Source organism: Mchenga conophoros, linkage group LG13 (genome assembly GCF_057382185.1).
Source record: "Mchenga conophoros isolate Kocher_MC1m ecotype Shallow Benthic linkage group LG13, M_conophoros_male_GT1.1, whole genome shotgun sequence".
Taxonomy (NCBI): domain Eukaryota; kingdom Metazoa; phylum Chordata; class Actinopteri; order Cichliformes; family Cichlidae; genus Mchenga; species Mchenga conophoros.
The window spans coordinates 25,995,521-26,022,799 of record NC_140538.1 but is presented as its reverse complement, the minus strand read 5'-3'; the positions used below and the strand labels follow the sequence as shown (position 1 = coordinate 26,022,799).

Here is a 27,279-nt window from a genome sequence, read left to right as displayed (position 1 = left end):
TTTACAACATATTTCATAATCTCTTGTGAAGAGCCAATAACTCCGGAAGACATTTGATTTTATGCCACATTGCTGCGCTCAAAGTCACGTCTTCACACCGATGAAGATTTCAACTTTCTTTCGCTGACCGAGAGTTTTGGTTGGTTTCTCAAAATACGCGATGCTTTCATTTCAAATGACAGAGCCGGCCGATTGCTATAAATGAATAATGAATTTCATCACTTACTGTAATATGAACACATTTCATCTCAGCGCTGCAGCGTGCATTGTCCAGAACAGGGGAGAAGCCTAATTACATAGCTACAGCATTGGGAAGACCGGGCTTAATCTCTTATGGGTTTCTCTAACAGATGTATCCAATTAATGGCCTGTCTTTGAAGAAATGTAGATGGCTACTTCTCTGGGAATTTTATTTCAAAGTAAAACACCCAGCCTCGTTTCTGATGAGCAGACTTTATGCCCAGTCCTAATTCTTTTGTCCAATACACAGATCTGATCTTAAGTAACTGCTGAAATATGAAGTGATTTAAAGAGAATCTTGAATGTTAATGACCTGGACAGAGACGCTCAAGGGAACTGATAGAGGCCCTGTGATGGAGCCATTACTTTACAGGCTGAGTCACAGCAGGTAAGCTGCTTGGGAAATTACACATAAGGGAGTATTATCTTGTAAAATGAAAGACTATACAGATAAAAATGGCAGCAATCCCTCTAAATGGAAGAAAAGAGAGAGTGTGTGTGTGTTGTGGGGGGGATTCGTGTATAGGAAAGAAAAATCCCACAATCATTTACCACTTGTATGCACAAGAGCAAGTCCAGCTTTCCTTGAATGAATGAGCCTGATTTGAGAGGACACTTACAGTCATAGGAATAGCGGAGTTAAGGACACCCAGAAAACCTTAATAGATCTGTGCCACTGCTCCCCCGCTGCTCTGAGAGAAGCCTGTCACGTAGCATGTACATGCATTTAGGCTTATTTACCTCGATCCCTTCGGCTGTCTGACAGGCACGTCTCACCGCTGGAGATGCAACATCGTTGTCTGGCAACCTCTTGATCAAAGTTTTGCAGCGGGGCCAGCACGCTGCACAGAGGGTGACACAGCTTTGCTGCTAATGCAAAAGATGACAGGCGAAAGCGTGAACACAACATATGCACGCGTTTACGCCAGCCTGCCTTTCAGTGTTCATAACCTGGACCTAAATTATTCATCTTCATTTTGATCTGCTGCTTGATTGGCCCTTACGCCTCTGCATTCGTTTGATTAATCTTCAAACTAAAATAACGAAGGCAAAAACAAAAAAGCATATATGCAGCAAGTCGGATGACCTTTCGGTTTCCAAATTTTGGAAGCAAATTGGAATCAATGAGATCGAATTGTCCAGTCTGGGCTTTATTAATGGAGTTGGAAATCCAGGGGCAACTCCGGAGCGTCTGCACTTCCAAGGGCTCATGTTTATATTGGGATGCTTATAACTACCGGAAATGAAAGCCCTGCATTACTGAGGAACTTAATATCCTCTTTGACAACTTATTAAATATTTACTTGTAGCTTTCACAGAGATATCATCCAGGAACTTCAAAACCGAAAAACGTTCCCATCTAAAAAGGGAAGATTTGTCACTTTCAAAGGCTCCTCTGATACTCTGATCATTTATTCCAAACAACAAACCATCGACAATCATTTGCTGATTCAAGTGAAACTGCGAGCTTTTTGTTTTTTCCAGGTAGCAAGTCTGTAAATGCAAATCACCATCAACATAAAAACTCACAGCTATAAAAAAACAGGTATCGTCGGAGCATTTACAGAGCACAGAATGGCATTTATTTGAAACATGAACACACTGTACCGAGAGAAATACAAAAAAAGCACTTTCAAATCAAAGCACATTTGAACATCCAGAAAAAAAGGATAAAAGAAATCAGGAAACAGTCGAGTCCTCGTGAATTTACTCGTCTTTCTTCGTTGTTGTTCGCCTGTAACTCTGCACTGCGCTGTCCTGCACAGCAAGTCTGCACCCTAGCACTGCAAAATGAATCGCGCACAGTCTAGTCTGCACTTTGGTGGTAGAGGGACGGGTGTCGAGATTTGTCGGATGACACCGCGGGTTAAGAGACGTTGAGGCTTGCACCTCCAAAGACAGCTGTGTGTGTTCTATACATTCTGTTGTTTTATTGACCTCTGGTCCAATACATTGCTTAATAAAATACAGATACTATAAAAAATAGTCTTCCACTGTTTCAGCATTAATGACTCCTATATTTCATATATATATTCATAAATAATTTAATACATAGATAAATAGATATTCTGTGTGTGGATTATAAACTTTCATAAAAGCATCGTTTCAGTAATGACTACAGTATTAATGCTGAAATGCTTGAGGGGTGCTGTCCGACCCTGATGCCCGGTAGACTGGGTGAAAGGCTGAGAGTGTGCATGAGGCTCGGCACTGGTGTTGCGTGCCAATGTCCCTCTCTCGTCGCCGTGCCAGTCTCTAGCTCCGCTGGCACTCGTTCTTACTGCAGGTGGCTTGACGCTCAATCTGCCACGTGCCTTCCTCGTATGTGCAGTAGCAGATTGTGCACTCATCGATCTTCACCTCTCGGCCAGCCGGTATCACCGCCGTGTCCGCGTAGCAGTTTGGCCCTGTAGGTGGTACAGACATAAAAGAAATAAATAAAGAGGAAAACAGGGCACGACAGACAACAGGGCTTTTTCAAATCTTTCACAGTGGAATTTCAAATTTAGCTCATCCATTTTTAATATGTTTCTTTTTGTGTTGTTGGCACAGTGTCACATTATCGAGGTCAGACTCACACTGAGAGCCCTGAAAAATGCGTGATTTGCTTTGTTCCTTTGATTTACAATGCTGTGGGACCTGTGCTGTGGTCAGATTAAACGAATACAAACTTGATGATAGTCAAGGGGATTGATTAATTGTTAAAATTCTGAAAATTCCTTTCATGTACGTGCAGAAGTCATTTTAAGGTTGCACTTGTCGGTTCTTTTTTGCCTTTTGAGCGGCCAAGGGCTCTGCTCGGTGTGAGGGGAACACGCAGTTCAAAGACCGAACACGACTGAAAGTCATGTTCTTTTGTGCTTCTCAGTGGATCTCAATCAGTTATAAATTCCTCAAATTCGCAGACACCTGTGTCAGCCGGCCTATTTATGAAATAGGATGGTAAACTGGTGCTTGACCTCCAGTTCATTTCAATTCCTGAATCTGGTGAGTGACATTAAGCATCAACATGAAGATACTTTCATTGTTTTCACTCACGTCTGGGAACATTTACTTTATGTAAAACCCTACATTCAAAAATTTCCCCGATATTTTGCTCAGTGCTGACATGACAGCATCACACGGTTGCTGTAGATCCATAACGTGAACCTCGTTTTCTACCACATCCCCAAGGTGCTCTGCCCGTGGAGGCCATTTGAGTACAGTGAACTCATTTGTGATGTTAAACAAACCAGTTTGAGATTATTTGAGCTTTGTCCTGCCAGAAGGAGCTATCGGAAGATGGACAGTGGTGAAGTAAAGAGATGGATAGGGTCAGCAACAATACTCAGGAAGGACGATGTCTTAAAATGATGCTCAAAGTGAGCCAAGAAAATATCCCTGACACCATTACCACCACCATCACCACCAGGCTGGACCTTTGCTGCTGTAGCCCATCAGCCACAAACTTTGATGTGCTGTCTGTTCAGAGATGTTCTTCTGCATACTACGGTTGTAACAAGCGGTTGTTTGACTCACTGTTGTCTTCCTATCAGCTCGAAGCATCTGACCATTGTCCTCTGGCACCAAAAAGTCGATTTCAACCAGAGAACTGCAGCTCGCTGTGTATTGTCTCTTCTCTGGGCATTCTCTGAAAACCATAGAGATGGCTGAGATGGGAAAATCCCAGCAGATCAGCACTTTGTGAAATACTTACATCAGGCCACCTGGCACCAACAACCATGACTTTGCCACTCAGCAGGATGTCTTGACCATGTCTATATGCCTTAATGCATTGAGTTGTTCATTGGCGGATGAATTATTTGCATTGAAGAACTGAAAGGAGAGTATGTTTTAGAGTATATTTTTGCTAATGCCAGCATTGAGTGTTTTTGGTAAGGGGGATTATGAAAACATAATGTTAATGGCTAAAGACTAGAGAGGACACAGCCTAATGCCAGACAGTCAGTGCTCTGATGCAGTCCAGACCTATGCATCAGTTAGCTAGTCAGCTACAACCAACCAATTATCCCATACACTGACTGCATCAACCACCAACAGCACCGGAGTTTGTTCTCTGCATTCTGACGCTGCCAAATGTGCATGCTTAACAATTGCACTGATTTAACCCCGGCTATTTCCAGTACACAGAACACAGAGTTCCACTCAGGACAGAGCAACAGCTCTATTTCCACTGTGGTTTAGCTGGTGCTATTCTACAATACATCAGATATACTGTCACTCTTGCTGATGCAATCTGAATGCATTTTATACATTTAACATTCATATTTTTTAATTGTTTTCTAATGTTTCTAATGCAGTGTGCAATTCAAGCTGAAGTAGGTTGCTATTATGGAGGGCAAAGTTTCAGTATCATGTACAAATAATTATTTGGATGGGAATAAATATAAATTAGTCATAAAGGAGGACTGGCAGAATTGTTTGGCCATATAATTCAGCTTTTCACAAAGGCTGGTGACAGAAAACCTTTTGTGCAAAAGTACATTGTGCAATGAAGGCCAGTGGGACACATGCCAGTTTGAAAGTGGGGCAGGACTTCAGTTATTGTTAAACTGCTAATTTTAGATGTTATATCTGTTGCATTGACCAGATGGAGTTCAGTGCAGTTGGTTGTCTTTTGGTTTTTTGGGTTGTTTTTTTTTTTTTTTTTTTTTTTTTATTTTGCTTTAAGACAGTTTTGTGACATCCAGGAGAAGCTGAAAGCAGTCAGTCAAAGAAAAGAATGAATTTGCTGCTCATCAGTTCATTTCTCTCAGTGGAAAATGGGCTCTCTCGTCTGGGCTTTTCATTGACTGTTTCCCAAAATAGTGTTCTGTTATGGGAATATAAGAGGCCCGGAAAAAAATAATGGCTACAGAAGCATCAAGAATTTGCTAACACCCTTTCTAGAGTCGTTTCTGATGGCAAGGAAATGAAAGGCTTTTCACATTTACCTTTATGATCTCAGGCTTGCGCTTCTCTTAAAGGTGGAATTTATGCAGCTTCCACTCTGCCATCTATCCTCAACCGGCTTTGAATCCACTTAAAATACACATTCCTGGGAAATCATTACAATGTTCTTCAGACTACTGATTGACCACTTATGGTTTAAGCAGAACAGCCCTTTGATTCAGACCCAGCTCCCATCAGGATAAAGATTACACTGAATTCTCAACAACCTGAATCAAACGATTATCTCATCCACTGTCATATTCTGAAATTAAGGCATTCAACTGAATCCTGTCTTTTATTTTTGTATGGTTTGCACATGAGAGGTATTCAATTACATTTCTTTCCACGCTCCTTAGATTGGCTAAACCACAAGCACTGTAAAGCATATGTCTGGCTGAAGGCAGCTGCTCTCCTCTGCAACTTCAAGGCTGGACTGTGAATTGTGCATAAAAACAAATTAAGCACTGTTACACAGTGGTTTAATATGGTTTTTGAAGTGCACCCCAAGGGACTGCATCTTTTTTTTCTTCTTTTTTTAAACTATTTTGCAGGAAATTGGCTCTCGCTAATGGAAATTTTGATGTTAGGTAGTGGTTGTTAAGACCTGAACAACTAGCCGAGAGAGTCGACAGAGGAAATAAAAGCTGTAGTCCAACTCATTTTGGTGCTTCTTCCCATCTGGCAACACTGGAGTGTACAAAGAAATCTACTTGCCATGCTTACAATACAAAAACACAAGTGTCCTCCTCCTATCGGAAAGAATTACCTTCTTTTGGTCCTAAAGTGTAATGGGAATGTTTTTGTCTAGTGAATGTGCCCGCGTCCTCGACTAGTGGCTGCAGAAAAAGTGCTCATAAATCATCCATTATCTCTCCAGCCGCACGGCAAAATATAAACACTGCGGGAATTGCTTCCACAACAACAGGTGTAGCATAACAATGGCTATTTCCCTTACACTAACAAGGTCTTGAGCCACTCTGTTGTATAATTAAGATGCTGATAAATGGGGAGTCTTTCAGCTGCAGCCACCGCGTTTGATTGGACGCAGCGCCCAGAAGGAGCGAGCCTGCGCATCAATCAATGTGAACAGTTTGCCGAGGCCTGTCAAAATGTCAACCCCAACACGTTTATAAGTCTGTACATGTACGCGCGTGCGCGCACGCTATCTGAATAACAACTCATCCTGTGGCCCGGGCTGCTGTCGCTACTGATTCATCATCATTAGTTGCATTTAAAGCACTGAGTCTCCAGTAAGGGGATGCATATGTCAAGGGTGTACTAGGAGAGAGGGGGGAAAATGCGAAAAATAATCTCCCACTTCGTGGCATTAATCAAAAGCACTTCCTTCGTGGAGCCGGGATTAAAGCCCGTCATTGACAGTTGCATGACACTCATTTGTGTTAATTAATGCATGGATTTAGCCCTGCTGTGCTTACTCATTCCTCTCACCCTATTATTCTGCCATTCATATCACACCACCTTTTTGTCATTGTTTCATTAATATAATATAATATATCCCCATCTCTCCGTCACTCACTGTGGCAAAAAAAAAGGGTTTTATGGGCACATCAGGCTTCACAAGAGCTTTTGAAAAACACCCGAAGAGGCAGAGACAAATGGACTGTGCATGTGCATGAACAGTTGGACCCAAACTGTCAGTGCAGCGTGTTAGAAGTTGGCATGGGAAGCATGTGAAAGAGATAGCCATTAGCACCTGTGGCTTTTGGCTCTGTAACTGCGCCAGATAATGGATGGAGAAACGAGGACACATCCTGATGATCGCACCCCTTAATTCTGACATGTTAAAAACAGCCGCATTATAAGGTAATGGAAAGAGAAGAATAGCCGAAATCACTCATCTTAATGCATTTCTTGGGTACATTTGCATTATAAATGCAGAATAAAAACGAGGCTGCTTTGTAAGGGCAGAAAGAGGGGGGACTTTGCAGGGATTTCACAACAATATGAATAATTTCTTTCAGAGATGCTCGGTGAGACTGGTTTTCTAAGTAACCGCCTCGCTTAGAGAGCCGCTGACTCTTTGGTTTTGTGGGAGTGGCACCTTGCGTGAAGGTTCGCGTACGCGCACAGATGATCTTTGCAGCCAAGCTATGCAGCTGCACTCGAGCAGCTCGACTGTCGTGACCAATGTCCTTTAAAGAAAGGAGCCTCGAGAGCCATCACAGCAGTGTCCAGGTGACAGTCTTTGCTGCAAGACCTTCATTTACATAATCCTTTAAAAAAAAAACAGCGTGTTTAAAGGTCTGGCATCAGGCCTAGAACATGTTTTTGTATCGTTTTGTTCCTCTATGGGGTTTTTTCCTGTACTGAGAATGTATTTTCAAGTCACATTAAAATGGACTTTTATTCAGGAGAAAATGTAGAAAATAACACTTAACAAGCAGACCAAAGCTGAAAAGCATTCAGTGACCCAGTAGTACTATAATGCGACTAACTATTATCGTCATTATTGCGACCTTTCGCTATTGTAATAACTCAAAGTCCAGTAATGGGAAAGAAAATGGCCTTTAAATAATAAAAATGTTGTGGTCCAGCAAAAAAAATTAAACAAAAAGGGGGGGAAAGAAAAAACTAAACCTTTTGTGAATTGATTAGCTTATTAGAGCAGATGCAAAATGCCCTGCATGTAATTCCACGTTTGCCTAAAAAATTAAACCAGTGCATGCATTAATCTTGATTTCCTCATGACATTATTTATAACAACAAATACTACCCATAAAGTCTGTTGCTGGATGTCATTTTGTTTGTCGTGTAATAAGGAAAGCTTTGGATTCCTCTGCACATACGAGGCTCTAATAAATGCCACACTCTGTAGGGTAAAACTTAGAGGTCACTGCTACCTTCCAAGTAGCCTTGCCAAGACTAAAAACATAAGCGTTAGTGTGTATGTTAGACTGGTATCGGTAGTAGTCTTGTGTCCTTTCCAAACGTGAGGAGTATGCCATTAGCTTTATTATCATGTGAGGTTACAGGTTACGTTAGAAAATTATCTGGAACAGCCACAGCGTGGGAGCCAATGTGTGAAATTAGAATAATGTTCTCATGCTCGTCATTCGGTTTGGGAAAGTTCACACTCCAGCAAGTGCAGCTAGATTGGTGTTAGATACTCCAACTCATCAGGTATTCCCCATTTTTTAAATTCTTTCTCATGTAACAGAAAAAAGGAAACATCGACCGATAAGTTTCTCATTACGGTTTAATTTACTTTTCCCTTTTTTCAAAATAAAAAAAAAATCTTGGATGAACAGTTTCAGCCTCACTTATTTTTTTTTACCCTCATATGATGTGTGTGCATATTTCATACACTTACAGTAGCTTTCTCCAAGAGCCTGCTTTTACTTTCTTCCGCGAGAAATCCATCGCTGTACATGCTGAAATGCTACTGGAATTTCAATGATAAATTAGTCACAGTTATTACTGTAAGCTACATTATGGTGTGAGAAGTGTTTGATAAGTGTACCAACATTAGCCTAAGGGGCTTAGCAAACAGTCAGTAATGAAGCAGCATTATTTTTGCATTCATTGACTGAAACTAGCTCTGTCAGCTGCACTGGTCCCTATCTGTGGCATCAGGGTGAAATGGGGGATGCTTTAAATGGACAAACTAGACCATTTTATATCCATACAAACAATTTCCCTTTTGACTCATGTGTTTTTTGATGTCTGTTTTTTTAAAAGGCCCGTCTATGAATCATGCCTTTCTTAGTTTAAATGAGCCTGTATCCCTCTTGGCAACCAGGCTACCGTGTCTCGTGCTGCTCTATTTGAAGTGATTTTGGCTCCGGTTCATACTGTTTATCACACCCCCCCTTCCAGATTAGTGTTGACCCTAATGTCTGAGTCTTGGAGAGCACCACTTGTTTCCTCGTGCGTTGCCAAGGCAATACCCTGCAAGAGCAAAGGACAAGAGGGAGGGGAGCCACGGCTGAGGTGCAGATGAGAGCGACTTCTCCTGCATTGATTTTTTTTTTCCTCTAAGCGTTCTTCAAAAGCAGATGCAGTGAGAGAAAACTTGGCTCAGAATCTGCAAGAACGGAAAGCGCCACGTCTTTACCAATATGTCCAAGAAAAGGAAAGCAACACGTCAAAACATATTGGCAGGAGGAAAAAAACTAAAAAAGGGAGAAAAAAGACAGACTCCAGCTTAGAGTATAGAAAACATGTTTTCCCCCTTCAGCTCGCATTGACTAGATGTTCTTTGCATGAATCGATGCTGTTTAATTAAACTTTATGGCATAGAGCGAATGATGGTCACAAACTTTTGAGGGCTATGAGACCATTTAATTGCAATATGTTCCACTGCTTTAAGATAATGAGTGAAAAATGATGAGAACCTGCCCCCATTCACAGCTGTTCTTTGATATTCATGAACAAATGTCTGGGGTGGATGTTAGTGATACCTCTTACTTTCATCTTCCTCCCCTGGCTCTTCCCCGAGTGTCTCCTAGCATACAGGGTGAATAACACATCTGAGGCAGGGTGCTCTGCCATAAGCATTGATTTTGCATGCCTGAAAAGGCCAAGATAATGCCTGTGCATAATTGATGAACTTATCAAACATTGAAATACCTCGTTGTATTTTTATCAATAGTGAGGAAAATGGTAAAGAGGCGAAGTGGCTGTTTGCTGGGGAATGAAGGTAAAAGACAGGAGGGATTACTTGTTGAACGAGAAACCACATCTGAGGGTGTTTTTATCTCTACAGATTTTAATCTTTCTTTCATTTTCACTTCTCTTCGGTGCTTTTTTTAAAAAAAACAAAAAAACTTTCCTGTGCACACTACCAGCCTCCTTCCCCGTTTGGTGTCATCTGGGTGAGTGTTTAATTCTTTCTCATTAATGAGCCCGAGCTTTGATGTGACACATCGGATGCACCGCGGAACCTGGGAGGTCTTAACATCTGCCCACAACTCAAACAACATCTGTAGACAAGACAAACAACAGAACCAGAGGAGGAACTCTCCGTCGACGACCTCTACCATCCCCCTCCCCCCCGCCGCCCCCTTCTTTTTTTTTTCTTCCTTTTTACATCATCTGTATTTTATCACGGAGCCACCTCTTCGGCGCTGTCTCATATCGAGTGCTGCATGATCAACAGCGACAAGATGGGAGCTGACAATCGATGATCCTCGTCATCTAAATGATGGTGCCTGCAATACCTGGCTAAGAAGCATCATGAATAAAAGACAAAGTGAAATCCGATGGATAATCGTTTTGATATTGAGAGGAGCTGAAGGGAAGATCAGTGGTGTCATTTGGAGTGATGTCTCATTTACTTCTGTTTACATCTAATTAGTATAGCCTCCAATTATTTAATAAGATGTCCCCCAGTTAATTTTTCACATTTTTATTGTTCTTTGTTGTCAAGTCCAATTAAGTCCACAAAGAGATGCATCTTTTGGGGGTATTTTTGTATTAGTTCCTGACAGAGATCTTAATTTTCTGGGAGCGGATGGCGTAGCGCGCAGAGTCAGACTTTCACAAAAGATATCTGGTGTTTGTTTGTCGAGTGCTCACGCCTCCTGTTTGCACAGCCGCAACCCCGTCAGCCGTGGTCGCAAAATCACGAGCCAAAAATGATTCCCCGTCCAATAAGAAGTTGTTAAACACACACTGATACCAGACTCTCGATTCTGTGTCAATTAACACTTTGGGCTCTAATGTTCACAGCTATCGTGAACATGCGAAAACACCAGCAGGAGGCAGAGCAAAAGTGAGGAAGGAAGTGTAAATTATTGGCACGATCCTAAAAATACATAAAAAAGTGTACCTGCTAGAGTTAAAAACAAAAAAAGCACAGCAGCCCGACTGCTGCACAAATGAGGCGTAAATGTTGCCAAAGCCTATTTCTGTATTCTCATAAATATCACTGTGCTCCTGTAGATTATGCTCCCTAAAGGAGTTTGAGAGCAGGCTGACAGACGCTGCATGACGATGACGAGGCTTCTACTTTTAGCTAAATGTCATAAAGGTATATGCATGGAAACAAGTATTTGAGACAAGTTTAAAAGAGCACTCTGGTCATTTAGTCCTTCACTTCACTATATTAAGGAACACAGACAGGAAAGTCCAGATTTCCATAATGGAACTGAGCAGAGTCTCATTGCGCCCAAAAGTGGAGGAAGCAATTTTGGGTTCTCATGTTTCTTCGCAGATTCAATTCAGTTTCTAGTTAAACAACATAACGAGTGGCTTTACGCAGCCGACAAATGGTTTGGACATTCATGATGAATGAATCACTGAATCATCGGTACAAAAGCAACGACCTTTGATCGTAAAACGACTGGTGGGAGAAATCACTGGTCGCATTTCGAGACGAAACATCCAGTCACTAAGCTGAAAATTGAGCATCATCATCGTCAGAGCTAAACATAACAGTGTTTGGTAAAAACAGATCGCTCTGAACTTTTGGCCAATTTGGGTGTAATTCAGAATATATGGTGCACAAGTGTAACCAGATTTCCAGCTGAGCACACAAATAATTGTAATGTTAAATCAAGCAGCAGGCTCCTGTGTTTCTCTGTGGAAGCACACGGAGGGCTTCATTAACGTTTTTAAGAGTGGAGAAATAATGCTTCCAGAACCAGCAGGTACTCCCCCACTGGAAAACTCTTAAATATGGTTAAAAAAAACAAATTTTCCCCAAGTTAAAGGGCAACAGACTACACATAAAAGATGCACTTAGCTGCCAATCAATCACTGTTTGCAGATTAGACTAGTGTTTCAAAGATATCACTTTCTTTTGGAAGTTATAAGTGAAAAAGGTGTTCTTTAACACCATTTAGCTTGGTTTGCAAGCTGCATGCATAATTGTACATGTGAAATACATCAGTACAGAATCACAGTCAAAAAAACAAACCAAAAAAACTGGAGCACAGACATCTTGGACGGTCTGTTGGTATAATTAACCACACAACAAGCCGTATTATTTGTCAGATAATTACAGATCAAGAGGTCCAGTAGAGTGCCTCCAATTAGCCGAGGTGATGTCTAGCAGCAACACTGCGTGTGCGTGGGTCCGCGCACACGTGCCACTCAAATCAGTCACGCCTTTAAACATATATAACTATCAAAGTTAGACATTTGAGCTGATAGCATTAACTTTAAGGAGCATGGGTGTTTCCTGGACTTTTTAAAATGGTGTGTCACGGGGTTACGAACAAGACATAAATCACAATATGCAAATAACTGTGAGCAGACCTCCTGCCTCCATAAACATGCATGAGGAGATGCAGCTGTCCATAAGAAAAGAGCACAACTGCAAACCAAATGCAGTCTGGTTACAATCATAAATATGTTTTATTTCATTGTTGGGTAGAAGAAAAAATAATCTCACATCAGGAAACAACGGGCAGCCATTAAAAAAAACCTGTTATATCACCTCTATTATTAGCACTTTTATTGCATTTTGTTATTCAATATTGACAATGATGTATTGAGCAGGACAAGTTTGTTTTCCCCCATAAAAAAGGATTCCCAGTCCTTCTTGTACCCTCTATAATTTCCGGCAATGGCTGCATTGAGGAAACAGCATCAGCCTTGCCCCTGACAAAGAGCGAAACTTCTACACTGGCTTCATTTTTCAGCTCTAGAGGGTGTCAGTTGGCTAAAATATAAAATCTCCCAGCTCAAGCTGAGATTAACTTGATGATGTTATTAGGGTCATCAATTTAGGAAGCTCTAACAACGCCACAGAAGACGTGCCCTACTGTTTTTGCAGGCTGAGTAGTTAACACTTTTAACCACACAATCCCCATGGGCTACAGTATTCCTCGCGACGGTATTAGCTGTGGCCAGATAACGTGTCATCCCTTGCATAGCAAGCCGCATTCATTGAAAGGTAATGTGTGGTAATCTTATGGTAATAGGGACTGACGTCAACCTAAAACTGAAAATCCTTATCGGGTGAACGAGCACGTGGATTTGGGGATACTTGAGAATACAAATGCCCGCTCTCTTCAATCTGCCACATCTCTGTGCATACTGTACGGGATCTACATTCGTCTCCTGGACTGCCGTGCCTACAAATGTGGCCCAGCTAATCCACTGGGCATTTCACAGGGGGGAAATTATGGAGCACTGCCCAAAACTGCCCAAAAAGCACTCTCAGCATGATCAATATGTGCATATATATAAAATGTGGGTGTACAGCAAAAATAAATAAATAAATAAATAAATATGGAAGAACAAAGAACCAACATGTACTCCCCAAGATTACAGCAGCCAAATATTAATAAAGCGAGCGACGCTCTATGACTACCAATCTTTTTCAACTTGCTACCACTGGAAGGTTGTGAGACAGGCTTCTCATTTGAGCGGGACGATCTCTGATTGATGACTAGTCATGAACATTCATTACATGCAAATTCTAATGTCTATAATACTTCCAGAGTTTAAAATGATACATGACTAATGCTAATGTGATATTCTGGGTGCAATGATAATGAACCGATGGCAGACATATGCTGAAGAAGAGGTGTTTTTGTGCGTGTGTGTGTTTTGTTCATTTAAGCCAAATTCATTCATCATCATCTGATCATCTGTTTCAAATCGACTTCTAATTTTCCCATTTGGCATTTAATGTGTAAAAAGTTCCAACAGACGCCCGGAAAATCAAAATATCTCACTTGCAGTTTTACCCGGAAAAAAAAAGAGACACTACCAGCAGCGCTTGTCACCTTGTAAGCGGTTCATACAGACGAAGCACTTTCACATGCAGCGGGTTCTGTTTTCCACATGCAGATTGTTTGCTCTTGTTTATAGCAGACAGCCTGCGCCGCTTTAAGATTCCAAGTCAGAGATACATATCGCAAGTCATCATTCTTTTTGCTGAAGGAAGCAATGTTGCTGACATTGCCATGTTGCATTAGAGTCACGCCAAGAAAACAAGGGGGCATAATCTAGGACATGCTGTCTGGAATCATCGGAAACAACTTCATATAATCGACTCTGAGCTGCAGAATTCCTTCTTCTCAGGCAGGCCGAAGCTCTCAAACCAACGGGATCATAAACTCCACCCCCCGCCCCCCCAACAGCAGCAGAAGCAGCAAAAAATGCAAGCGTATCTCAAATCTCAGTACCAGACAGTAGACGGATTTGGAACATATGCTACAGAATCAATCAAACGACTCTCGAAATGACATTAAGAATGACGCAGAGAAAAAAGTAATATTTACACAAAAACAGGCCACGACTCAGAGCTAATTAGCCATATTTTTTTGCCGTGACTTCATTTAAACAGATTTGATCCGATGTGGCAAGATACTGCACACACTGCAGTGCAGCATGCTGCCTGCTTTGCGTCAGCGAAATGATGCTTTGCTACCTCGCTACTCCTGTTGTGGTGCCCTTGAGCAAAAACTGGCACTAGTGGGGCTTTCATGCCAATGCCACTGGGATACCAACTGCACTGGAATGAACTGGCTTGTTGAAAGAAATCATCATCTCCACTCACCACCCTTGCAGATGGGACAGCACTGATCCGGCTCGTACTCCGGGTCCACGCACTCCGTCTGTGGGCAGGCTGCCACAGAGCACAGCACCTCTCCGCTCGGCTCACACCTGCACTTCTCACACGGAGACACCTGATAGCAGAGAAAAAAAACATCAATTAACGCTCTTACAAACAGTTCATCACATGCACAAGTAAACACAGGTGACATAAACTCCTCCCATATTAATTGATTTCTTGCCATCTTTGTCTAAGATTCATTTATTTCATGTCTGTTTAGCCAATTGTCTGCCTTTCTGCAGCTCTCTCTGTCTCTCAAACACACACAACCTGCACACACAAAACACGCCTGCCTGTCTGCCTCCTTTAAAGACTGTGTGCACTCAGTGTCACAAAGCCACATCTATAGGGAAGCCCCATCTTTCTCAACTTCATTGCCAATGAATGCCTCATTTTAGAAAGGGCTGAGTCGAGAATTGAACTTCACAATCGAATCAGGGGGATATGGAGAAATCAATAGGAATGGGAAACAAGAAGGAAGATGCTTCCAATTTTCTCGCCGCGTGATCAGAGTCAGGAATTACTGAGTTATCCGAGCGTTCCTGTATATCTCAAAGTACAGAAAATGTAGCACAAAGGCAGAGCGCACTTTGAATTACATTTAGCCTGCAGCCTACAGTGTCCATGCAAAGCTCAGTTTAGCAGCTGCATGTATAAAGTCATATACATGTAGTCTTAACAAGAGAGCAAAGGTTAATTCCAGCATTGCTGTAGATTGCAGAGGCTTGCACCTCCGCATGGCACTCCACTGTGAAAATGGAGTGAGGTAGCACTTAGCACAATGCCCCAGAATGCAGCAATCAAGCATTAAAACCTGCCTGTTGCTTAGTTTCAAAGCACCCCCTCTTCACACAGCAGAAAGGCTGATGTATGCGGCTAGTGGCAGTAGAGGCTTTCTGTAGATTTGGCTCAGCAGAGAGCTGTCGGCAACAACATGAGTTAGAGGAAGACATCCCATATTAGCCCCAACCACCTGGTGAGACACTATCCATTATAAATAGGAGCATTAGGCGCTGATAAATGAGACCTAACGCTGAGACTGTGGTGCAGTCCTGAGCTGAACCTTTCAAAGTGGTGTCAGAAGATAAAACAACCATCTCACCAGTGTATTTCTTCTTCCTCAAACACCCACATGCAGCAGTGTGCTGCGCTGTGCTGTTGTAACACTACTATAACTGTAACTTTTATCATGTGTATCAACAAACTAAATATGGAAACACTCTGCTGAAGCTGCACTGCTAAATTCAGCCTCCAGTAACATTGTGCAGAGGAGAAAAAAAGGGAAATAAAAGACAAGTGCTGACCTTTGCCATTATAAATTTGCCTGCCTGCTTGCATGCTGCAAGGCGAGGTAACTAGCTCCTGTGTAGTGCCTGTGATAAACTCCACTCATGGCGAGGGAGTGTTCTGTCAGCACTTCTTTCAAGTTGGAGCATGTCAAAAATGAGTGAATGCAGTTAATGGGCTCACCTTAAACTCTTCTAGCGAAGCATAGATCTTGCCCCGAAACTCACAGTAGTTCTTTTTCTCCTTGCACTGCGGGCAGCACTGGCTAGTGTCCACTTTGATGCAGCGAGGGTGGACCTTGGGACATTCTGGCTTGGAGCACAGAGGGCCTTCATCTGTGCAGAGGCAAGGGCACGTTGAAGGGCCCGGGGTGAACTGCTCGCCGATGGCAAAAACAAAGCCGCTCTCATCCATGCAGCCTTTCCCCCTGTAGTCTGGGTACGCGTACTCATCGATGGCGTCCAGGGAGAGGGTGACGTCACTGGTCGGAGCTTCGTCTATTTGGTTCAGGCTGTCCTGTTCGCTCCACAGCTCCTGGGAATTCTCGCCTTTAGATCCTCGCGCCTGAGAGCTGAGGTTTGACCTGGCAGTCCTGTTGGGCCCTACAGCATTGATTTCCTGCGGCTGTTCCTGGGCCATGTATCCCAGCGGCTCCTCTGCAGTCTGCTTGTCCTGATGTTTGTCCTCCCTAGCTTGGGTCAACACCCTTTCCAGACGCTCTTGGCTCACCGGTAAGGTCGCGATAGGATTACACAGAGCGCCGCTCATCATCAGGAACCCAAGAACAAAGAGAACTTCTGCTGTCATGGCAACGGAGTGCAGCATCTCTCCCCACCACCAGCGAGGTGGGAAAACACCTTGGCTCACATAACACACTTCACATCTCAGGTGTGAGCCAGTCCATCTGGAAAGAGAAAATTAAACTGGGGTTATGTGCTCGGCATTTTGTCACTTTTTATCCAAGGTGTGGCTTTTGTCTCATTTAGCCTCGAGAACAGGGCAAGAAATTCACTTCAGAGCACTGCTTCATCATGTCTGTCGAACACCCCGCTGAGTGTGATGCAAGCCTGCAGGATCAGTGAATTGGATCATCAGGACAGGGAGCATTCATGGGGCCGTTGTAGGAAATCGATGCTGCTTCATACTGTAACACTTCCCTGCATCAATCGGGCTCAGCGGTGATAAAGTAAAAGAAAAATGATTCAAAAAAACCTCCAACAACTTGAATCTCGTAAGCTCGTAAGCTCTTAGGGAGAATCAGGATCAATGTCTAGATTTTTTTTCTTAAATGAATCCCAGTCAGCTGTACAAAGGGAAGATTTGATTTGAAAATAGAACATAATATCAGTCTGGAAAGACAAATTTCCTTTGCTAGAGCTGACTGCAGTGGCCAGCTTTTGCAAAGAGGAGTATTAAAAGTTTCCCTCTAAAGCTCTGTCTCTCTGTTTTTTGTTTTTAAATCAGAAGTAGAAGCACATCTCTTTCCTTATAGTTTTCAGCACTGCCAGGAGTCAATAGCTGAAGTTAAGGAAAATCCCAGGATCAACTGCTGACGCTGCACACACTGCAAATTTCTGAAAAGCTGTAGTCAATGTTTTTGTTTTTGTCTCCTGCTTAACTTGATTTACCGCACCGCCTTGAAATTCAAATGCCCGCTACGATGCTTTTCTGCATTCAGTGGCCTACTTCCATTCATTTCCCTACTCCCACCAAATGCTCGGCTTAGCTCGACGCCGAGCTCCGTCTGACAGGCTTGTCTAAGAGTTGACATCCGCGGCCTATTTCGTTAAACAGAAAAGGTGAGATTACCCCTCATCGATTGACTCGACAATTAACTTAAGACCTGTCCGCGTTTGTTTAAGAAATAGTTCACCATATTGATTGGTTTGTCAGCGTCAATGAACACAACTAATTTCCAACAGAGTGTTTAGGAGCCCTAAACAGCAGGTGAAGAGCTGAAATGGTAACACATACAGCAGAGATAGCAGCCGCATTAATTCTACTGCGAGGAAAACAAAGTCTGCATGTTTTAAGCCACGCATTTTGATATTCATTAATTCTGCTCCATTCTGAAGGAAAAAAAATGCTGGAATTGACTGCTGGCACACCAGTGGTATTTGAGTAGTGTTTTAGCTGAATTGCTATGTTTGAGGCTGAATCCTTGGAGCTGCTGTGGAACTGAGAGGAAGCAGAACGAGGTGCATACCGATAACACTGTTGCAGCTGAAAGAGAGAGAGAGAGAGAGAGAGAAATGCCTAGGCCTCATTAGCAAAAAGGACCTCATTTGGCTTTTTTCAGTCTCACCTCTCCACCTTAACAGCTGCTACTGGCTGTCACATTAACACCGCTGCTGGTTTTTGCTGTTGTGCTCTCCATCCAGACTGAGCTCTGGGTGGCCCTCAGGCTTTGCTGGCATTCGGGAGCAGAACCTCATCCATAACATCATGTTAAAGGACACAAGGATGCCAATAGATCTATATTTGCCCTTCACTGTCAACAGCTCCCACGGATAACCGGCAACAAGTTAATTCCAAAGGTAACGCGGTCGGTACGGTGTGTGAACAAGCTGGTAATGAGTCATGTGGGTGTCGTGTCTCGCGGGCGTTCTCTCTTTTCTCATTACGTAAAAGTTGCTCGAGTTTGTGTAACTCTCACTGTCACTTCGCACAAATGTGGCAAATTTGTAATGAAAACGTCAGCGTTGTGACTTACTAAACTTCATCTGTGCAGCGTAACAAGAAGATGCGGTGCATTTTATAACCTTTAAGCGGGCACGCAATGCGAAAAGGTGCACTTGGTTAAGTGCCATGAAATAACAGTTTGTGTTTGTGTCCTGTGAATAGGCTGTAGATGTAAGACAACCGTAACCACTGTGACGTCTGTGAAGCCTCAAGCTGAGTGCTTTTCAGCCGTCAGCATCTTGGTGTTTTAACACCAGACACAACATGACTCTAATTGGGACCAATATGTACAAAAACATCATGTCTTTCCCATCCATCCGTTTCCGGTTAGCCAGTTTAGGATCACGGTGGGGCTGGAGCCTGTCCCAGCTGTCATAGGGTAAAAGGTCGGGCACAGCCTGGGCAGGTCGCTACTCTCTCACGGGGCCAACACAGAGTGAGAGACAATCGTTCATGCTCACACCTATGACTGATTTAGAATCACCAATTAACCTAACCCCATGCAGATCTTTGGACTGCCGACTGTGCTTTGCATGCTTTACATCATCACACAGTCACTTCTATTTATGCTTGCTGTTAAGGTGCATTATTCTCCTGTACGATAGAGGTCACCACTCAGACAGTGCCGCCACATCAGCGCTGATATAGGAAGCGAAGAAGTCAAAACTGGAAGCAAAGACATTGCAAAGTGTTTGGGTTTTGTTTTTTAAATGTTTTCCACAAAGTCTCATCTTTTCAAATTGTTGCAGTATCTTCTTCAGTATATCTATATATCTCTGAGATTCTGTACTGATATACCATTAAAACAGCCATAAAAACCAATACAATGGTACATTTGTGCATTCAACACAGCTGCATTTTAGGGTTAATGGACCAGATTACAAAAATCAAGAGGTGCATGACCACGAGTCACAAAAATATTGGCACATGCCACTGAATGTAATCAGCATAAACACGATTTAGATCTTTTTCCATCCAGTAACACTTCAAGTTAGATATTTAGACCATAAACACGTTTAAAAACGTTTTGAAGATCATAGATGAGCCATTTCCCCACAGACTAATATACAACACTATGTAACTACAGGAGTCGCCCCCTGCTGGCCATTAGAAAGAATGAAGGTTTAAGACATTTCTTGGTTGATAGATGAAAAATCCTCACAAACTAAAAAACAATTTGTGTTTATTAATTTCAAGCTTTTCAGACCAGCTTTAAGATCCATCCTCACTGGCTTCTCTGTGGTGCCATAACCAGTACATTTATTCTCTTCCTATTCAGACAATAATAAGCACTGAACACACTTAAGTCTCTTTTCCATTCTTCCTCCAACATACAACACAGTCAAAGGGTTGCTAACTATCCACTTACAGAGATGATATACACTGGTGACGTGAGTGCTCACTACAGAACTACATGTGTACCCATGGCTGAAAATAGTCCTAAACAAATGTACCATTTACTTGCTTTTGTATAACTTCTACTTCAAGCCACAGTTCCCTGCTGTTTTTATGAAAACACATACTCCTGATAAAATAAAATAAAAACTATTACATCTAAGACCCATTTAATTACTTCAGGAATCAATGGGATAGCTACTAAAAGCCGCAGACAGGTTTTGGTTCTGGTTTTATTTATTTATTTATTTTTCTTATTGGATTTGTTAAAGGTAAGAAAAGGAAACAGTAGCATCTTTTTTATCTCTTGACAACAAACTCTTTACAAAATTATGCAGATTCCCAGCATCGGCAAATCAAGTTGTTGCCTACATCCATTAGCCTTATCCTTATGCCATCTTGCCATTTTCATACAGATCACATCTTTTCCAAATGTCTATCTAATTAATTCTCCAGCACACAGCATAATGTGTACCAAATGTCAGGAAGATTTACACACTGGATTGAAAACACTGAAAATATTTTCACTGTTCAAGATGCCTTTGTGGATACTTCTTCATTACCACTCCTCAGGTTCAAGTGATGGCAAGCGTTTTTTATATTTATAATGTTGCATATAAGCTATTTGCTGAAAGGTCATGGATTTATCTTTGGCCTACAGCTCTGCAAAGAATTCTGGGTTTTTTGCTTCACTGCTCTATCTTCAGTGCTCGCTAAGACGTGCTGGCAGGAAGAGAAAAAACACAACTAAGAAGTGACATGAACATACAATACAGTGTCAGTCTACATGTCGCTGCAGAATACAGCATTGAATATTACATAAATTATTTGCATTAATCACCTAGTGTCTTTCACGCTGCAACCATAGTCTCTTTAGGGACCTAATTGTGATGTAGCAAGTCTGTGTTTTTGCCTGCCGAGGTAACAACAGCGCTCTTGCGCTCGGTCACAAACCCTGCACAGGTGTGACCTCAAAGCACATCTCAGATTTATGCTAACTACCGGCTGCAGCCATCAATCAAAAGCATACCAGAGATTATATAAGCTGGTATCAGTGAGTTCATTCACACGTGTGACACTTCAGAACACCCACTTCTGAGCAAAATAAAGAAGGAAATTCAGTTTTGTAAGTGGAAAAGCAACTCTCCAATTAACAGCAAATACTTATCGCTGGAAAACAAACACTTGATGGAAAATTAGGTGTGTTTATGTGTATATATTTTTGTTTTTATGGGAGAGCAGTCACTTTTTGAACCACACAGAGTCTAGTGGATGCACATTTCCCCCCCCCTTTTTTTTTTAAATCGCTTTGGCAAGTGGCAGGATTCTGTACTGTGCCAAGTGAAGTGGTGCAAGCAATTATTAAGTGACATAAGGTGCTAAAATGAGATTAAGGTCTAGGCAAAGACTTTTTTTTAAGTCAGTTAAACAAGAAATATGTATGAGAAAAGTTCAAATCCCCAGACATGCAGTTTGTATTATATTACAGTGCCTTGGACCAAAACAGTTACACTAACACATGCATCATAATAATGCCAATAAAAAAACAGAAGCTTATCTTTGCTGTTGTGCTGAGACTTGATCTGACGGTCGTCCAATTTTTGATTAATAAATAATGATGCAAACAGACTCCAGGAGAACAAACCACACACCCCGGGAATACAATATATATCTCAAATATAAGACTAAAACGTCTCTGGAGTGGTCATATTGTATTAAAGTTTAATGACTGGGACTTTAAAGCAGGTTATGGTCGGCCGGCTTTCAGACAGCGATGTGAAAGTTGTCGGTTCAAACCTCAGGCCTGACAGGCTGAACAGCAGGAAGACCTCTGCTGGAAACTGACAGCAAAGGAAGCAGATTTCCCGTGAAATACAACATCGCATTCATTAGTATAAAAACAGATTCGGGTCTCTAAATTCCTGCAACACATGCGCTATAAATCATGCACTACTATAGAAAAATGTGGCTGTCTTGTCAATACATTTCATATTGCACTACACCATCCAAATCCCAGATAAATGTCTTTGGATTTGTTTTACTGGCTAATATAAGTCTAAGGGAGTTAGATGTCTCATGGGTTTAGCCATCCCCAAACATTATTCATGTCACTTTGTAGGTTAATGTACTGTCTGCAAATGACTTCACTGCACATAAAATGTAATTATTTCTGTTTGCATGGCTGATGTAACCTATTAAATATTCATATCTTATTTAATATTTCCTTGCTTGCTATATCAACACTGTTTTATGGACATTCCTGTGTTTTGTTACCTTCATTATACCCAGCTTAGAGCAGAGGAAGGGCTCTGCCTTAATACTTTCCTGCAAATTGGTTTTTAATAAGGTCAAATAACATATTTAAGGGAGAACATATGCAATTATTAATATTCTGTAACCAGGCAATACATAGGTCAAGAAGAAAAGCACTGACAGTGTTCTCCTGTTGTAATGCACTTTCACTGATCATAGCTACATCACAGTACATGAAACTTGCCATTAAATATTGCGCGTTTTTATTATAATTTATTATTTATTACGCTATTTGTTTCGACTGTGCCTTCGAAAGCAGCCTGTTGTTTTTTCCACCTATATTTTTCCTGGGAAAAATACTAAATAATGTGATTTTCTCTGGATAAATTAGATCAAATTTATAGATACTAAGTGCTAGCCCAAAATTTAATTCCAGGGTAATAAGAAGATGTAAGAGATGGATGCATATCAGCATGTCCATATTAAAAGAATGGGAATTGCCTTACTGTATGTTACAGATTGTTTTCCCCTCGTCCACCCCAAACTTCAGCTGATATGCCTTCATGTAGCTCTATCCTTCAATTCTCTGCATGCAGTTAGCAACAATTACCATATACACAGAGGATGTAACCTTGGATTTGTGTCTATCTAACTGAAGGGAATTTTACAGGGACATGCAAAAGCTTGCCCTCTTGAAAATTTCTGTTAGTACAGTTAAATGAATAAAAGATGTCCTAATTTCCACTAGGAATAAAGTTAGAGTGAGAAAATCAAGAAACGAGGAAACAGCTGGGCACCCTGCTGGGCACCCGGCATGGTCAGTGCTTAATAGCTAATCTTTTGGCAAGTAACACAACTTGCTGTAGAAGTTAAGAGTCATTTATTTATTTACTCTGAATTTGTTAAATATTCTTGCAAAAGCTTCAACTTCTGTGTTCTTTTGAGGTTTGGCCACAGATTTTTCATGGTATTTAGGCCGACAGACTATCAGAGCCATGGGAAAAAAAACAAACAGCCTTTAGTTTCTTTTCGTATTTGACTCTGAATTTTAAGGTGTGTTCAGGATCATTGCCCCGATGTAGAAGCCAGCCTCGTCTCATCTTCTCATCTTTTTTTACAGACTCAAACTGTGATGCTTCTAGAGTTTGCAGGTATTTAATTGAATCTATTCTTCCCTCTGCCGGTGAAATGCTCCCTATTCCGCTGGCTGCAACAAAAGCCCAAAGCACGACCTATACACCTCTGTGAAGTTAAAGAAGTCTTCTTTTCATGAATTCTTCTTTTTTTTTTCTGTGAAATCTACCTCAAACACATCTGTGTTTTGCCTTTCTTGCAATCCAGGTGGCGGCTGTCTCTGAACATTGTCTTGGTCTTCCAGACCTCAGCTTGATCTCCACCACTCCCGTTAGCTTTCATCTTCCTAACGAACTGAGCAAAGAGCTCCCTGAATGTCTTCCCCTCATAGCAGTCCCTTGCTTTGTAGGTAGAGTGCTGTTTGGGTGCAGGATTTTTTGACACAAGCTGAAGAAGAAGTCGGAGTATTTATAAAACTTTGAAACTTCCAATATGGTGTTTCATTATGACAAGTGTGAAAAAGCCTTGGAAAAGATAATCCAAGGTTAGGAAAGACTGGGGGTAGTAGCTGTGGCTCATGTGGCAGAACTATTAAATTGAAAGGTTGATGGTTCAAGCCCTGGGTCCTCAAGTCTGCATGGCAAAGTATACTCGGGGGCAAGATACTGAACCCCTAGTTGCTGCCAATGCATTCATTATATTGCCAATGTGTGTACATATTAGATAGAAAGCATTTCAGCATAGGGGGAAAAGGTGCTTGTGTGAATGAGGCACGCACCTTTCCTGTTTTCACACTCTGCAGTTCTACACAATAGAAATGACAGACAAATCTATCTCCAAATGTTGAAATAGTTTTTCCCTTTTTGGAGTTCACTTCATTTTCTACTCACTTAACTGTTCACTGTTGCAGAAATGTGGACCAACCTTCTGCATGGCACTATAATTATCCCTTGATAATACAATTGCATTTTGTTATTCTGCTCCAACCATTAAAATTGCAAATCTAACTCCTGCCGGTCCCCGTGCTATTACTTTTGAGGACCGACCATGCTTCCACTTCCATCTGACATTTAAATATTTCTGTGGCTTCCTGCGCCGGAGTGAACGGACTCAACATCCAGCCTCGGTGTTTGGCACCAGCACCAGTTCAGTCATTATCGTCGCTGAAGTTATAAATCCCCTCTGTCAAAGGCCAGAGTTTTGTTTACATCTCAGGCAACCGAACATAGTAGGTTTGACCACTGAGGTGCAGCAACAATGATTAATCAAGACGGGATTCAGCCTAGCTGCAGCTTCACGCTTCAGTGAAGCTCACCATCGCATTGATTCATGACTCATAAATTATTGTCGTTTTCATTACACAGCAGAGCGAATATGGACGATAAGTCCTGCCACAACAACCTGAGATCTGAGTGCAATTTTTAGCTCCACCTTGACAAATACGATACTATTATTCATATAAATTGAACTGGCAAGGTTTCAATAACACAAACCGTGGCGCTTGAGTTGTGTAAAGGCTGACCTCCCTATTACTTTCTTCTTAGATGTCACTCAGTTAGGGCGGTTGATGGCTGTTCAGTCTCGCAATAATGCTATAAATAGGGTCAAATGTACTGAGGCAGCTCGCTCATCTCCAGAAATTTTCTACACCCCAACTAAGCTGTTTGTTTCTAATTAGCATTTAATCTTAATTAATAGGAGTGGTATTTAAAAGAATAAATAGGACAATTTGCAAATCTGATCCCAGTGAAACGCTTCACGGTGACAGAAAGCGATGGGAAAGGGATGCAGCAGTGGCGAGACTACAGTATCAGCACCCTTTTTTGTTTCCTTCTCTGTGTAAGGCTGGTATAGTACACAACGTATGTCTGACAAGCAGCACTACCAGATAAGCAAACATCATATTCACATTGTCTTGGGGAATGCAACTCCTGCGAATGTCCCTATGTAAAATCAAAGTGGATGTCATTGAGAGGAAAACCATCTCCTCAGGGCTAGAATAAACTCAGACAGACAAATATGCCCTCGCCACTGCATGCACTTCATTTATTGCACACAGATTACAGATTCTCCTAGTTAGACTCCTCCAACAACCCAACATGCCATCAACATAACAATTTACTCTGAGGTCTGCTTCAATTTATGACAAAGCCCATCGCAGGGGATGAGATGTGAAATGCTTAGGCGGTGGTGACTTGTGGGCTTGGATCTGACAGGGCTGAGAGAGTATTGAATTAATGATGCTGCGTTTTAAAATTCATTTTCATACAGATAAACAGTGTGAAATGATGAAATCCAATTAGAGCAATAAGGGACCCTAAGGCAGGATCCAAGAGCATAAAGCCATCTGCCAGTGAGTAAAGATTGCTGCAGGGCTGTCTAATTGAATTTTGTCCTCTGACTGTAAATCTTACTAGTGACCCAAATCAGAAGAAAGTTTGCCTAAACATGCAAACCAACAGCCCTTGCAAAACTGTCATACAGGCTTTAAGGTTATATGCAGTGCAAGAAGGTAAGTGGTTTGCTCTTGCAACAAAGCCAACTAGGGAAAGTCTGAGGCTGGAATTATATTAAGGAAAAGAGAATTTAAAAAGCTGTTTTTTGTGTGTTTCTCAATAAGAACAAAGAGAAGTGATGATGATGATGATGATGATGATGATGATGACAGTGATGGGTATGCAGCTGGAACACACCCAAAACGGAACTAGCATTTCAATAAAAAAATGAACAAATCAGAACAGAATTTACCAAATAATAATAATAACAACAACAAGCCTACAGTATCACAAAACATATAGAATCCTGAGACCCTACCCCCTACTTTTCTGGATACTATGAATATATTAAATAATGAATACATTGGATTGTGGGTTTCGGCTGCCTGCTCGGCTCGGCTCTGCTGGTAAAGGCTGTGCTGACTGGATGGTGCACCCCTAAGTGTGTGAGCAGAGTCTGAAACCTCTCTTAGAAAATCCTCAGTCCTATATTACATATTTAAAAAAACACATAATGAACTTACAATAACAGCCACAGGTGCAACAGTAGGTTGCGACAATCTGCGTTAGTTTTCTCCAATCAAGCTAATTTGCATGGGATTAGGTGATAGGTGCAATTAAATGCATGCACGGTGGCTTTACTGTGACACAGAGAGTGGGAACATCAAGGAAATGCAAAAGAACATTAGAGCAGAAAACATAAATTAGCTTATTCACAGTCAACTAAGTTGATCTGAAGCCCGAGCGTTCAAGCAATTTAAGACAAGCAAATAAGAGAAGAAGAAGAAAAAACCTCCACACAGGAACACTGATGCATCCTTATTCACCTGTGATCCTCGGAGTGAGTCCGTATCCGTGAGTGCGCTGGGTTCAAACACACAGCCTTCAGCCTGCTGGACAGCGGAGCTCAAGACAGCAACAAATGATGTGTAGTGTAGAGATGGGAACAGGCGCTCGTTAAGCCAGTCAAATGCAGTTTCCCCGGAGGAAGCTCGCAGGTCATCAGCGTGCTGCGCTCAACTTTCATCGGCGCAGTGAGTGAGAGCGCTCCGTCTGCGGCGAACAGCCACGGTTTCAAAGCGCTACTGATGTTGCTGCCCTACACTGGCACTTTATTTCTCACGGTGACAAAAAAAATTAAATAATTTAATAAATGGGGGAGAGAAGAGAGGCAGCAGCGCTCCGACGTCACGTTCAGCCGAGAGACCGCTAGATGGAGCAGTTAAATATGGCTCCAAGACAACAGGCAGTCAATTAGTGAGCCCGATGGATGTTTCACAGGTCGGTTCAGAAGGTTCACTCGCTGCTGTGATTAACGACTTTACCTAATTATCTGGAATTAGGGAGTCGTTTTCCATGGCGCACTTTGGTCTTTGGGGGTAATTTGGT

The 27,279-nt window shown here is 41.9% G+C and overlaps 1 protein-coding gene across 2 annotated transcripts; it reads right to left on the bottom strand.

Annotated features, from left to right (window-relative positions):
- Positions 1–1,773: 1,773 nt before the first annotated feature.
- Positions 1,774–27,002, bottom strand: vwc2 (von Willebrand factor C domain containing 2). 2 transcript variants are annotated; one of them, XM_085297505.1, is made up of 4 exons: positions 26,718–27,002; positions 16,175–16,895; positions 14,648–14,777; positions 1,774–2,648 (listed from the first exon to the last, which is right to left on the bottom strand). In XM_085297505.1, exons 2-4 carry the CDS (start codon positions 16,814–16,816, stop codon positions 2,497–2,499), a joined length of 924 nt encoding a protein of 307 aa, XP_085153631.1. In that variant the 5' UTR covers positions 16,817–16,895; positions 26,718–27,002; the 3' UTR covers positions 1,774–2,496. The 2 variants fall into 2 exon arrangements, with proteins under 2 accessions (XP_085153631.1, XP_085153632.1); XM_085297506.1 differs by lacking the exon at positions 26,718–27,002 and having other exon boundaries at positions 16,175–17,198.
- Between the last annotated feature and the right edge of the window lie 277 nt (positions 27,003–27,279).